This window comes from Primulina eburnea, chromosome 4 (assembly GCF_022965805.1).
Source record: "Primulina eburnea isolate SZY01 chromosome 4, ASM2296580v1, whole genome shotgun sequence".
Taxonomy (NCBI): Eukaryota; Viridiplantae; Streptophyta; class Magnoliopsida; order Lamiales; family Gesneriaceae; genus Primulina; species Primulina eburnea.
The window spans coordinates 41944362-41960040 of NC_133104.1; the positions used below are offsets into that span (position 1 = coordinate 41944362).

The 15679-nt window shown below is 33.8% G+C and overlaps 1 protein-coding gene and 1 pseudogene across 1 annotated transcript; both read left to right on the forward strand.

Annotated features, from left to right (window-relative positions):
- Positions 1-304: 304 nt before the first annotated feature.
- LOC140829103 (U-box domain-containing protein 17-like) lies at positions 305-2906 on the forward strand. Its single transcript, XM_073192093.1, has 2 exons — positions 305-494; positions 639-2906. The coding sequence occupies exons 1-2, from the start codon at positions 423-425 to the stop codon at positions 2718-2720; spliced, it is 2154 nt and encodes a 717-aa protein (XP_073048194.1). The 5' UTR covers positions 305-422; the 3' UTR covers positions 2721-2906.
- Positions 2907-3752: 846 nt separating this feature from the next.
- On the forward strand, positions 3753-9269 carry LOC140829104 (serine/threonine-protein kinase 12-like; annotated as a pseudogene).
- Positions 9270-15679: the final 6410 nt, after the last annotated feature.

A 15679-nucleotide genomic window follows, 5' to 3' on the forward strand; every position in this document is an offset into this window, starting at 1 on the left:
ATATGTAAAAAAATGGAACTTGAAATAGAATTACCACGGACGCACACATTTTTGTTGGATTATTTCACCCCCACCCCTGCAGGCAGTGTCTCAGGGTACATCAAAGGGACAGAATTTTTTCGGGCCCAATTTTTTTTATTTTATTGTTTATTCCCCATGATATGAATCTCAACCCTTGATTCTGAAGTGTGGGCACTGGCCCCACATATGGATCGACCTTCCCATTTTTGTTGATGGAAGAACGTAGAAGGAATGATAACTAGACTAGGCACCCCATTCCAATGTTCTCATAGCTTGGGCCAACGTCGCTTTAAGGCATTGAATTTCCTCGAAGAAAAGTAAAATCAAGATTATTATATACTGAAATTCCAGTCAATTGATAAGTGTACACACACACACGCGCACAAAATCTACGCCGTTTTATGTCGCTGCCCTTTCGCTGCGTTCTTCTTCGGATTGCTTTTCCACCCTTTACGCGGATTCAGAATATGCAGGTATTCCTATTAATGTAAGATACACTACTGAAGATGATGTTCACACATCGTCTCACGTTCTAGAATTTGTTTGAGCGTAATGACCCTTTGAGTATTTGTCACATCTTTGTAATTTTTTGGTTTTGAATGTCATCGGCGGCGAAGTTTCCGTCGTTTTGGAGGAGATCGCTGTCGTTGGTGGTGTTTCCTTTACCCGGGGGTCTGTCGAATGCTTCACTTTTAGAAACCCTGCGGGCCTTTTCGTCAGAGCTGGTGTTAGCATTTTCCGATGGAATTGATGCGGTGCCTTTCTTTCAGCGAGGGAATTTCAGATCTCTGATTCGGAAAATTCAGGTGATTTCTGTTATGGTGGATGCTCTTCGCGATGTGGCGTTCTTGCAAGTGAACGCCACGATATTTTTATGCTTGAAGGAGTTGTACCTCTTTCTTTACAGGGCGAAAATCTTGCTTCATCATGTCAGATGTTCGAGTAAGTTGTGGTTGTTGCTTCAGAACCACTCAATTTCGGGTCATTTTCATGATTTGAATCAGGAAATATCGATCCTTTTGGATGTTTTGCCTCTTAGAGAATGTAACTTTCCTGTGGATGTTAAAGAACAAGTCGAGTTGTTAAGGAAACAATCAAAAAGTTCGATATTGATGATTGATAACCATGGTGATTTGTTAAGGTCGAAGTTTTATTATTTCCTGAGTGAATTTGAAGAGGGGAGGATTCCCCATATCAATGATTTGTACTCCTTTTTTGTAGAAAAATTGATGATTCGCAATGTAAGAAGTTGTAGAGTCGAGATTGAGTTCTTGGAGGAGCAGATTGTTAATCACGACGGGGATATTGAACCCACGAAATCCATTCTTAATGGATTCGTGGCTTTGATACGGTACAGTAGGTTCTTACTATTTAGATTTGAAGATGAGGAGGGTGAACTGGGAAGGTGGAACAAGAAAACGGAGAAATGCTTGAATTCAAAGGATGTTTCTGAAACACTTACAACGATCCCGAAGGATTTTTGTTGCCCGATATCACTCGAAATGATGAAGGATCCGGTGGTAGTATCAACTGGTCAGACGTATGATCGTGAGTACATTTCGAGATGGATGGAAGGACAATGTACTTGTCCCAAGACTGGACAGAAGCTTGTTCATACTCAGTTGGTGCCGAATAAACCTCTGAGAAATCTGATTCTACGGTGGTGCATGGCTAATGGTCTTTCATATGATCCACTTGAGAATGCATATTCATCTCCTGAAAGTGCTGTGGCTGCTTCATGGAGCAAAGCTGTTGCTGAAGCTACAAAAGCCACAGTGGGCCTACTCGTCGATCAACTAGCTAATGGGACGCCTAGGGCAAAGACGGTGGCTGCCTTGGAGATTAGATTGCTGGCGAAAACGGGGAAGGAGAGTAGGGCTTGCATAGGTGAGGCTGGTGTTATTCCTCTTCTGAAAATGCTACTTTTGTCTTTGGATGCTGTTGCACAAGAAAACTCCATAACTGCAATGCTAAACTTGTCTATCTATGACAAGAATAAAAGCAAAATCATGGATGTGGAAGGGTGTTTAGGAGCAATCGCTGAAGTTTTGAGATTCGGGCACACAACTGAGGCCAGGGAGAATGCTGCCGCAACATTATTCAGCCTCTCTGCTGTTCATGAATTCAAGAAAGAAATAGCCGAAAAACAAGGGGCAATTGAAGCCTTGGCTGGACTGGTGAGAAATGGAACTCCCAGAGGTAAAAAAGACGCTGTTACTGCTTTGTATAACCTATCAACTCACACTGAGAATTGTGCAAGAATGATAGACTCGGGGGCCGTATGCGTGCTAGTTGAAGCACTAGGAAATGAAGGCGTATCTGAAGAAGCAGCGGGTGCATTAGCCCTGATTGTTCGGCAACCAACAGGGGCTGAAGCTGTCGGAAATGAGGAAAGGGCGGTCAGCGGGTTGACTGAAATGATGCGATGTGGCACTCCGAGGGGTAAAGAAAACGCTGTGACCGCGCTGCTCGAATTATGTAGAGGGGGTGGCGCGGCTACCACAGAGAAGGTTGTGAATGCACCGGCATTGGCTAGTTTATTGCAGTGTATACTATTTACCGGCACGAAACGAGCCAGGAGAAAAGCAGCGTCACTGGCTAGGGTGTTCCAAAGGAGCGAGAACATGTTAGGAGTGAGGTATACAATTTTCGGGAACTCGACCGCAATGCCAGCATCCATCACTGTTCCTGTATTATAGTGTGGTGGTGTTTCAATCCATTTGTTATGTCTCATTTTTTCATTTGTGTTAATCTTTTGAATAGTAATTTGTAGAGGTATACAGGATCTCACGGGCAGTGCCAGTATTGACCCATGATTCTTTTTTTCTCTCGATTTTCTTATGTATTTGGTTCGTATAATGATCAATTCACCTCGCACTTAATTAGGTTCTTCGTGTTTTTCGGGATTCTCGGATCTTCAAATTCTAGCCATCTTGAGTAATTTTATTTTATAGATAATCTAATACAATTTATAAATATGTAATTTATGTGAATTTTATAATATATTTAATTATTAATTACTTAATTAATTAGTGCAACAACTTAATCCGTAAATAAATTATAGATTGAAGCATAAATAAATCTTATAATATGATATGGTGTCACGTATCTTTATTCATGAGACGAGTGAAAATCTTGCTCATATTTACAATTAAAGTATTATTTTTAACATAAAAATATTATTTTTTTAAAGATGACTTAAATAAAATATTAGTCTCACAAAATTGACTCGTTCGATAGTTCACCGGAATTTTTATGTAAATTATAATATTGAATTTATGATATTTATACTATATTATCATAATATTATCTTTAGAATAACTACCTTAAAAGACACCAAAAATTTTAATTCTATAATTATTTTTCTTACCCTACTAAAAATCGGTTCTTTCGATGCTACATGTAGGGGCACTGTCCCACATGATTTTAGCATGGGGTAGTGCCCCTACATGTAGATAGAATCAACCCTAAAAACCTCCTCAAACCACTCAATATTTTATATTGAAAAAAATCTAAACAAAACTTCCTTTTTAAATCGAACAAATCTTATAAATTCAAAATAATTTTGTGTTTGTTGTTTAGTATTATTTAATCAAATTAAAAATAATAATAACACATGCAATACGTGTGCATATTTTAATAATATATGTTATTTTTAAATGTATCATTGGACGGTGTCCGAAAAATAAAATTAATTTTCCGATAACACGGTAGAGTGAAAGTTCCCAGTAGAAAAGGAAAGTGAAATCCGGAAGGAAATAGGGAAAAAAATAATCCGAAAGCACGCCGCCAAGCACAACTGGCGACGCGCCACCACTTACCGCGTAAATTCCACTCTCGTTCCTTGTATTCGAATTTGTCAACGTCTGTCTACCTGTTCTCCATACTCGTAACGCTGGCGGTGCCACTATATACGCAAACAATGAAGAGTAAAAGCACTTCGTGGATGCTTAATTCTTGTCTATAATTCGCCGATCTTGACCTAAATTGCGCCTTTCGGGAGCTTCCCTAAATCATAGTTTAATATTCAGTCATGAATTATCCCTGATTTTCGATTCCAACTATTAGATTCCAAAAATATAGGGTGGGTTTGAATTTCCTTCTTTAATTCAACTATCTTTGAATTCTCAGGGCTGAAACTCAAATACTTGAACTCTTCTTGGCGGATTCTTGACGATTTCCAGGTATTGATCTTTTCTTGATCAGTTTATCTTTCCAGTTTTCTTTCATGATATTGACTTTTAATTCTGTTTCGCGTTATATATAGCCTTCCTTTTAAGAATTTGAAAATACTAATACTGCGTGAGCCACCATTTTCTTCAAAACTTTATTGATTCCAGTTATTTAAAAACTCGGTGATTAATATTTTACGTAAAGTTATTCTTGATTGCATATTTGCAGACCTGGGTTCGGTAGGATTGTAATTGATATTGGCTCGACAATTGAAAATTTCTTGTGACGAGGGATTCTTGATTGGATTTGTCCAATGGAATCCGACATGCCTCTGAGATTTACACTGTTGAAGCAGTCGTCCTTGGCTCCAGAGCGGCGCTCTGAGAGCCTGGACGATATGGATGATGAGCATGATTTCGGAGATGTGAGTGACATTGATCCTGGGTTGAGGCTGATGTTCTTGGCAAACGAGGGCGAATTAGGAAGGAATCAAAGAGCTTTTAGATTCCGGAGCAGATGTTAATTTCAAAGATATCGATTATCGCACTGCTCTTCATGTTGCTGCTTGCCAGGGAAACCATGATGTTGCCAAGTTGTTGATAGAAAGCGGGGCGGAGTTAGACCTTAAAGATCGATGGGGAAGTACGGTATGTCTTGACTCTGAGACAATAGAAGTTAATTTGTTCTTTCGGTAAGCAGGGTTTCTATTATGGAAGTTGTACTTGCTTTTCTATTGTTGGATTATTATTTCCTTTAGCTCTTGGAAATTCTTAGTAATGTAGAGTTTATTAATCATTAGTCTCATTGTATTTCTATGTATATGTCTGTGAAGAATCTTGAGTAATGCACCTTGTACAACATGGAAATGTCCTAGTCCTCAAGTGAAGACTTGCGAAATCTTCGTGATATAATTACAGTTCTCTATCTCAATTGTGCCACCTATTCTTGTTTAAACAGCCTCTTGCAGATGCAACACATTATAAGAGTTATGGTGTGATCAAACTGTTGGAGAAATATGGTGCTAAGCGTTTGGTAAGTGTCTTTATTTGTTTTTTGGTTACAATGTTTTTCGTGCATCAAGAATATTTTTGGAACTGGTAGCTGGTTTCTTCTCTTTACTGGCCTTTGTCCTTTGGGGTTAATGGCTTGCTGCGTTTTCTTCAGATGTCTCCTGCTCCTATGCATGTTCAAAATGCTCTTGACGTACCAGAGTATGAGATTAATCCAAGAGAACTCGATTTCTCGAACAGCGTTAAAATAACCAAGGTATATTTGGATAACTCTGGAACATTGCTTATTAGATACAGCAATTTTCTTTCGCCCATTGAATTATTGATAAATCAGCTGAACAGCCTCACCATTTGGAAATCTAAGATGCAATGGGTTGAAATTCAAGAAATATTATTGAAGCAGTCAATTTGATAGTAGTTAAAGCTGACATAGTTTTTATTCACTTTTTTGATGGAATATTTTTAGGGAACCTTCAGAATAGCTACATGGGGTGGAACACAAGTTGCTGTTAAACCATTTTGGGAGGGTATTGCTGATGAAGATAAAGTGTGAGTTCTTTGATAGATTACATACTATTTTAATTCTTTTCAACTTCACATTTTCTAAACTACTGTGATTTCCAGGCGGGCATTTAGAGACGAGCTTGCATTGCTTCAGAAAATAAGACATCCAAATGTTGTTCAATTTCTTGGTGCCGTGACACAAAGTAGTCCTATGATGATTGTTACTGAATACTTACCAAAGGTTTTCCTGAGAAACTGTTTTATATACTTCAGTGAACTAAATTCGTTTCATCTTTTTTCCTAGTTAACTTTTCTCATGAACTTATTTGTTCTGAAGTTTATTTGTTATGTTGTCTTGAATTTCTTCTACATGCATATATATTGCTTGTTATGTTGGAATATACTTTGTCTCAGCAGTTTTTTCAGGTTTAGCATAGTTTTGTTTTGGTTGCTTTTCTTCTATTTGAATTGATAGTTCTCAATTATTTTTAATGGTTTATACTGTATTAGACGTGTAGTTAGATGATTGATTTAATATCGGAAGATAGGCTTATCTTCCTTATAGTCCTTCGAGAATTTTGTTATCTGTTCTGAGCCATTCTTAAACCAGCATCTGATAAGTATACCCTGTATATTTTCAGGGTGACCTTCATGAGTATTTGAAAAGAAAAGGAGCTCTTAAACCCGTAACAGCTCTCAGATTTGCTATGGACATTGCAAGGTTTAATATGTTTCTGAGTTTCTTTAATAATGTGTTTTCTTACAGACTCATCTCTTTTAAATGGAAAGAAGTTGAGAACTCGGGTTATTTATCTTTTTTATTCAGTTTCTTATCACTTAGGATAATGATTGATACTGGCACGTGAATTGTTTTTCATAGAAATAAACTAACTTAGACTACAAATGTGACATTCAGAAAGTTTTATTCGTGTATGGCTAATTATTTTGTCACGGGAAACTTCAGAACAACAAATTAAAATTTGAAAGGAACACTATAGGTGAGAACACATAATTTTACTGAGAAAAACATTCTTAAATAAAATTTGGAAAACCATGGTTGCACAAAGAATCATCATTATTTGGAATTTTATGTGGTAATTACAAGAGATGTGTGATACACACATGCACAACACAATGAATTATTGGGATCACAAAAATGCGCCAAACTAACTCTATCAACCCGGGGTATATTATGTTGATACTAGTTCCTTCTTAATATCATTTAGCAAGTCACTTTTGTCTTGCAAATCTTGGTATGCAGGGGAATGAACTATCTACATGAACATAAACCTGAAGCAATTATTCACCGTGATCTTGAGCCTTCGTAAGTTTTTCCATTTGAACTTTTCTGCGTATTTTGCTAGAATACTAGGATGATTGTTGACATAGTCCCATTATGTTGCTTTAGTTTCTCAAAGAAGCCGCTTTTATTTTTTTACTGCAAAGCAGAAATATATTGAGGGATGACTCTGGATATCTGAAAGTTGCGGACTTTGGCGTTAGCAAGCTTCTAGAAGTTGCCAACAGAGTTAAAGAAGATAGGCCTCTTAGTTGTCAGGATTCTTCTTGTGAGTTTGCTGACTCTATGAAGATTCGTTTTTGCAAAACTTCAAGTTGAGGGTTAGGACATTATAATTTGGAAATGTCTAGTCTGCATAGGATTCATTTTGTCTTTGGTTCCACTCCTGGAAGGACCTTGTGGAACAAGATTCCATCATCACGTATATATGCATATAAACATCTACTAATTTTTCGCTTAGAACTAAATAATTATTTCACCTTTAGAAATATATAGTAAATAATTACTGATTCTGTGAAGATTACTTCTGTGTTGACAGGTCGGTACGTGGCTCCTGAAGTTTTCAGAAATGAGGAGTATGATACCAAAGTGGATGTTTTCTCATTCGCTTTGATTCTACAAGAGGTGATGTACCTAAATCCCTTGAACATGTCAGATTAGAAGGTATTTTCGTTTATTTGCATGGTCAGAACAAGTTTTTCAATTTAGTTATGAGTTGAGTTTCCCACTTACGTATCAAGGTTGTTGATGATAGCAGCATTGTTTTATCGAACAATATACAGGGTACTAGAGAAATACACGGAATTTAATTAGCATACCTGCAGAAATATACATGCAGATTCTGTTTGGAACTTAATTTGAATACGTGTTGATTGATTCATAGCACATATACCTGAATCAAGCAAAATATTAATTTATAATAGTTCTTAACTCTTCACTAAAGTAGCATTAAAATGTCTCGTCGGTATCTGGAGACCATATCAAGAATTCAGATAGTAGAATGAATTTGTTTTTTAATCCGGTATATTGACGAATTTTAAATTTAATATAATCCTGGCATCATGCCATTTATTTGGTGGACTGGTGTTATCTTTCCATTATGCACCTGTTGATTTGCTTTTGTATCATAAGTTTTGTCTTATTTGTTAATGTATTTTAACAAGAAACATAACGTATCCTTGTTGTCAAGCAGGTGTCACTTTGAAAAACTATGTCGTCTATTCCAGCTTTCCATTAACTCATCTGTCTGATGTGTTAAACTTAGATGATTGAAGGACACCGACCGTTATACGGAAAGAAAGATTATGAAGTTCCCGTATGTTATGCTGCAAAAGAACGGCCACCTTTTAGAGCCTCATCAAAATTATATGCCCATGGATTGAAGGAGTACGTACTCATGATTTCTTAAGTTATGCAAATGTTTTCTTGCACACCTATCATGGAGAAATGATACGGCTCATTGTGCTTTCTCGTTGTTTTATTTCGCTTGATTGTATTTCATACTCACGTCGCTGTATATTCTCACCTTTAATCTAAACATTTATGCCGATTCAAACTTGTTTTTGGCTTGCCCTACTCTCTTATAGGTTGATTGAACTGTGTTGGAGTGAAAATCCAGCTAAGAGGCCAACATTCAAGCAAATAATCCCAAGGCTCGAGTCCATCTACAATAAATTTGGCCACAGAAGGCGTTGGAAGGTCAGTTTTTCTACTTCCTCTCTCTCAATACTATCCCCCTTTCTTTTCATATGCCGCTTGTGTACATGTGCGTGGGATGAGTATCTAATATTGTTCAGATATAAATTATTTTACCACTTTAGATAAATTAGGAGAACTAGTTCATAACATGGTGTCCGAGCCTAAAAGTCATTTGTTCAAAACAATTTGATACAAAAAACCACCCCATATATTTCATTCACTTACTTTTGGGTGTTACACGAAGCAGTATTTTTAAAGTAAAAAAATTATTGTTTAGCCATCTCATTAGATCGAGATTTTTGAAAAATAATAACTTACCATAGTTGCAAGCGTATGGAGCATTATTAAGACAAGAACGAGCTTTATAATATTGAGCAAATGGAATGTGGCCCTTTCATGTCGACTTGTCGTTGTAGAAGTTATTTTCCTTGTTTCATATTTTTAAATACGATCGAATATACAGGTTAGACCATTGAAATGCTTTCAGAATCCTGATTGGAAGAAGGACCCTTCAAGTTTAAGCAGCCGAACTAGTTCATCCCGGTCCACATGGAGCAACTAGATAGTGCTGCAACAATAGGTGGTGCAAAAACATTAGTATTGGAGAATGTCTGTATAATAGTATTTGTTATCACCATCATTTGTAGTTACAAGTCCCTTTCTCTTGTTCTTTGATGAAAATCTTGATAAGTGACATAATTGTCACGATCCAAACCTTGACAGTGGATGTTTGAGTTAGTCGAGTAGGTAAGCGTTTGATCAATGATCATAAGTATGATTTTATCTACCACTTTTCAGATTAGTTTGCCACATATGTATTGTCTAATGCAGTTTACTTAGCTAACGTAATTTATATGCTAATGCGTTGGCATCTAGGTTTATTCAGTGGTGTGTACTGGATAAACCTATGGACCAACACATATATATGATGATGTGTGAACCAAAGTCGCTGTCATTTGGTGTGTACTGGATAAACCTACGAGCCAACACACACGTGTATCGAATCTTTCTATGTTGAGTTCAACTAAAGTTATATGTTAAGAAAAATTGGATCATAATGTAGTAAAGAGAGGAAAGAAGGAAGAGCGAACATCAACGATTGGGAAAATGATTTCTTGGAGCCAATTGTAGACTTTGAAAGAGACACTCTGTAGGCGTAGAACACATTAGAACATAGCAGACGGCATGAGTACTCCCAGGGCGCGTATCATAAGCTTAAAGTCGGTTGGTGGTAGGGATGTGAACGAACCAAACCGTTTGTGAGCTATTCGAAGCTCGATTCGATAAAAGCTCGTTTAATGAGGCTCGTTAAGATAAACAAACAAAAATCAAGCTTTACAGTATTTGGCTCGTTAGCTCGTGAACATGTTCGTTGGTAAGTTCGAGAGTAATTTTTTAGATGAAAAAATAATAGTTTTGATATTTGATTTATTTATTTTGCAATTTATTTATGAAATATATAGAAAAATCTATTAGATTTATTTATTATAATAAATTACAAATTTTTTAATAAGAACAATATATTTTTCTTTAAATATATAATTTACTTTTTAATTAATTTATTGAAAATTTAAATGTATAATTCATATTTATTAAGTTTGTTTAGGCTCGATAAAGGCTTGAATAAGCTCGTGAGATATGCATATATTCGTTAAATAAAACTCGAGCTCGGCTCGATTATAAACGAACCAAGCTCAAACATTCAAGAGTTCTGCTTGGCTCGACTCGATTACATCCCTAGTTGGTGGTTTGATTGTGTTGAGTTAGAGATGAAGTTTTATTATGATCTGGTTTCGAATCCGAGACTTTGTTCTAAATTTGAGATCGGTAGTTAGATAAGCTCCTGCCCATCTGCCAATTTTAATATTGTACTGTTCTTTCACATGATACCAGTTAAACATGTGTAATTTAATAAATATTATGTATTTTATATATTTTATTTTTCAAATTTTGATTTAATTGTGATATTTATAAAATTAAATATAAAAATTTAAACATAATCTATCAGACTAAATAAACAGTAATTCAATATATAAAATATAATTATTTTTATTTTTTTGAAATAATCCAATTCAAAAACGAAATTATATATACGCTAGAGTCAAATATGAACCAAAAGTTAGATAAGTTATAAGAGCATCTACATTGATTTATTATTTGACTGTTATAACACTGAATTTGAAAAAACAACCAATGTGAGCGAGAGTTAATAAATGCCACATCACCAACGCGTTAACATCTTTGAACGGATGTTCAATTTTATTTTTTTTACAAGTTATAAAACACATACTGGCTCGTGCTTACACGCGCCATACTCAAATCCATTGGCCATGCTTGCACGCTCTCTTACAGTGCGTGAGTTTGGGAATTGAGCCACTGTAGCTCTTCAATTTCTTGTTTTATTTTTCTTCTATTTTTTTTTTAAAAAAATCAATCTCAATTAAAAAATAGATATAAAATTCTTTTATAAAAAAACTAACGGCTATAATTTTTTATATACAAATTCAACGGCTAAATAATAAAAAAATACCAATGTGATTTTTTGTTATTTTTTAAAAAATTCCAATGTGATTTTTATTATTTTTAAAAAAGTTTTATCATTAATATAAAATAATAATGATTTAAATTTTGTAAATATTTTGAAATTGAATTTATTTAATGTAAAGTATAAATATGTCAGCGGGACCTACAAATAATGAGTGTTAATGTTAAAATGAGTGTGAGAGAATAAGTGTGTTAATATAATGTATATGTGGCATGTGGACCCTACGATTTTTGATTAGGTGGTAGATGTTATAACCATGACCAATGCGGATGCTCTAAGTGAGTCGTTCATCGGCGTTCATACAGATGAACGCCCCATGCCCTCTCTCCTGTGAATGGGCGTTATAACGCCCACTCACATTGGAGAGGGGTGTTAAATGGGTGTTATAACACCCATTTAACACCCCATTGTGGGTGCCCTAAGTAATACTAGCGACCATGAACACATGTTGCGTGCAATATTTGTGATAATTTTTGTGTTATTTTAAATTTTGTGTTTTCTTATAATAAGTTTTTTATATTATAAATGATTTTTCATTTAAAAATTTCAAATTTTGGATAAAGATTAAGAAAATATTTTAATAGTTTAAATTTTTGGAAAATGGATATGATAGTGATAAGAGAGTATAAAAATATATTAAAATATATTTTTATAAAATAAAAAATAGAGTACTTCTATAATTTCATAAGGGTATTGCTGGTAGTTTAAAAAATTCAGGATGATATCGAAATTAGTTAGTCTAGATGTCACAAACATAATAATAAAATATAAATAAAAAAATAGTATAGATAATTGAATGTGATCTCACTTATCAATTATAAATGTTTCAAATAACCGGATTTGGGATAAAATTCTATAATTTGAGTAGGTCTCATGTGAAACGGTATCACGAATCTTTATCTGTGAGATGAGCCAACCCTATCGATATTAACAATAAAAAGTAATACCCTTAACATAAAAAGTAATATTTTTTCATTGATAACCCAAATAAGATATCTATCTCACAAAATACGACTCGTGAGACCATCTCACACAAGTTTTTGTCCTATCATTTAGCATATTTTAAAAAATAATTAAAATTTTAGTCAAAATTATTCATCTAATATATGACAAAAAATTTGACTTTTTGAAAAATATTTTTTTATTGTTTAAAATCTTGAAAGACAAAATATTACATGATTTTTTAGATATCATTTTCTATTTTTTTTTTTATCAGTGACTGCTTCATTCAATCAAGATAAATAACATAAGTCTTTTATCTTCATTTAAACGTTCTCAAATTATATAAACATTTTTATATAATAATTTTTAAAATTTAAATATATTCATTATATTATATCAATAATTTTAATATTATTCAAATACTAATATTTAGTTATTTTAATTATTAATTATGTAAAATAACATTTCGTGTAGTAAGTAAAATACTAATTTAATATAACTACACACCCATAATATATATTCCGTTCGACCGAAGCATTTTCACACATCACGTACTACAGCAAACCGAATTGTTTTCCAAATCGAGTGTTTAAATCCATCTTTTGTCCAACAAAATATAAAATGCTTCTTACGTGCTTTATATTTCTAAATTTATAACATGTGTTCAGGACATTATTTAAAAGTCGTCTCCGTACCGTCTATTTAACATCAAGATCCCAGTTTGAGACGATATATCAGATTCAAAACTCATGAATTGTAACGAAATTTGTTTTCCAACTAAAAAAAAGAGATAATTCAGAATAAATAAATACTTTCATCACTTTCCCTCAATAAAGTGATTCCCAAATCAAAATTAATGGAAGAGAAATCCTCTAGTAAATAACAATACTTTTGGTTTTCTTTATATAGTTAAAATTTAGCAGAGGACCACAACACAAAAAGATGTTTAAAGATAAACAACTAGGCATGGATGGTTATAAAGTTTGAACAAAGTACTTAGAATTTATACCATTAGCACTACCTTCTTTTGCCCTATATTAATGCGTTGAATATATGATTTTTGAGTACCAATTGTTTCAGATATGATACTGATATATGATTTTAGAGTGGGTAGGTATCATGTGAGACCGTCTCACGGATCTTAATCTGTGATACGGGTCAACCCGACGGATAATACTTTTTCATGGATGACCCAAATAAGAGATCCGTCTCACAAATACGACCCGTGAAACCGTCTCAGACAAGTTTTTGCCATGATTTTAAAATACTCAAACATGTGTAGAAAATATTGATATTAATAAAATTGTTTTAATTTTATATTTAAAATCTTATCTTTCGTATCAGATCTAAAAGAGTTGATGCTCAAATATCATATATTAATAACGTATTTTCATTGTTTTATATCGATTTTCATCTGGAAATAACAAATGTCTTATTAATATAAGTATTTATTATATACGTTTGGGTACTTAAAAATCATATATCAGTATTAAATTTGAAACAATTTTACTCAAATATCATCTATTAATATCATATTTTTAATGTTTTGTACTAGTTTTCGTTCAAGAAAAAACATGTAGGCCGATGGAGTTCAAATATATTTTTCTTGGCATGGAAGCTGAAAAAAAAGGTTTAATTTTTAGGCTTTTTTAGGAATTTACCGGTTGAAGTAATCATGGATTGTTCCAAATAAATCCAAACCTTACACTCTTGATTATTGATATGATACTATTTCAGTTAAACTTGTCAATCAAGCTTGGACGCCAAATTGATTATGAGCCATTCATTAACTAAGTCGGGTCTTTGCATTTAATTCTTTCGTGTTTCAACATCAAGAAAGATCCAAACAAGACATATTTGGAAGTAAATAATTTAATTCCTAATAGAGTTTCAAGTTGGGTAAATAATTTTCCCCCATCAAATTTTGGGTTTTATAAGCACATTAACTTATTCGACTATTTTGGTCAAGTTACAGACATGGTGCTGGATAAATCAGTATTTTTTGAAGTCATGTTGTGGCTTCGGCGAAACAAGATCCAGAGCAAAAAAACTCAAAGTTAATGTAGTAAAACTGAACTTTAAACACTTATAAACCAAAATCTAAAATTGAACAAATCGTTGAAGAAGTGGATGTTGATCATTGTATTTTAAGGGGATCCTCCCCCATTCTATGGTATCAGCCGCGCTAAATGAAGTCAACGAGCGATGCATAGAATCCACATCTCCGAAATCGAACCCTTTTTAAACACCTAAAAATAATTATGAGTAGGGGGAGATGGATCCGACTATTGTTTTCTAGTCGAGTCTGGTCCTATAATCCATCCGTAGATCGGTCCCCTTTTACAAAGAACATTGTTTCAAAAATGGCTTTAAGGCATGCCACTTTTCGTATGTTTCCATTTCCTTCAAATTATCAAGTGTTCGGAAGCTTTCACTGTTACTTTGGGTGCATGTTGCATTGTGTTGCAAGGAATCTCAAACACATTTGTTAAATAGTTAGTTGGAAGGAAGTGATGTGAATAAGACACCCCACGCGTTTAAAGAAAGAAGAAATTAATCATGTACAAGGTTTCCTCTCCTATCTTATTTTACTAATAATGGTTCGTGTTGCATTTTGTCTTCTGATCATCTTTAAAAAAATAGTAATTTTTTTTAAAAAAAATACAAATTAGCTAAATGGATTATAAATAGCACAATTAGAAAACGAATAAATTATCTTACAAATTTTGAAAAAAAAATCTTCCTTAAATAAGACGTATGTCGTTGAATTTTTTTGTTGTTGTCACTATCACATATAAAATTATTTAGTCCACTAGGATTGGTAACTCTAAATACAACTATATATAATTGATCATGACTAAAAACAAGGTTATGTTGGACTTAATTACAATCTTCTTCTCTCATGATGGTTTAGACTTGAGAAATATCATGTATTCATTTATGAACTGAATGACATTAAGAGTCGTCACCAAAATAGCCATATGCTGAAAATATGCAATATCGTTGATAGTGATGTTTGAAGATGAATATATACTCTTGACTTTTGTTGCAATAGGATCATTACATTAATCTTCCAGCAAAAGTTTATCAGGAATAACAATTATCGCATAATCGTAATCTGGTCTCCGATTTTTCCATCTCCTATATTAGCAGTCCAATCCGAAAATTCCTCTGTTTTTAGGACATTCTTCGTCAGAACCTAAATTTTTTAGTAGCATGTTTTTCGTCAATCTCAAAATTGTGCAATGTCTCCAGATATACGAAGAATTGATGGTGGCGAGAACTATATCTTGCATACTGCCTTTTGGAATTACATATAATATTTGTCAAAATCACCACAAAAAACAATTGTTTAGCTTCCAAAAGTCAAACGAATGATTGATAAATCTCATTATATCTTTAATATTTTTATCCAAAACTTTAAACAAAACCTATGCATCATTGAAGCTTCATTCCAAATAAAAAGTTTAGATTTTTCAATCTGCA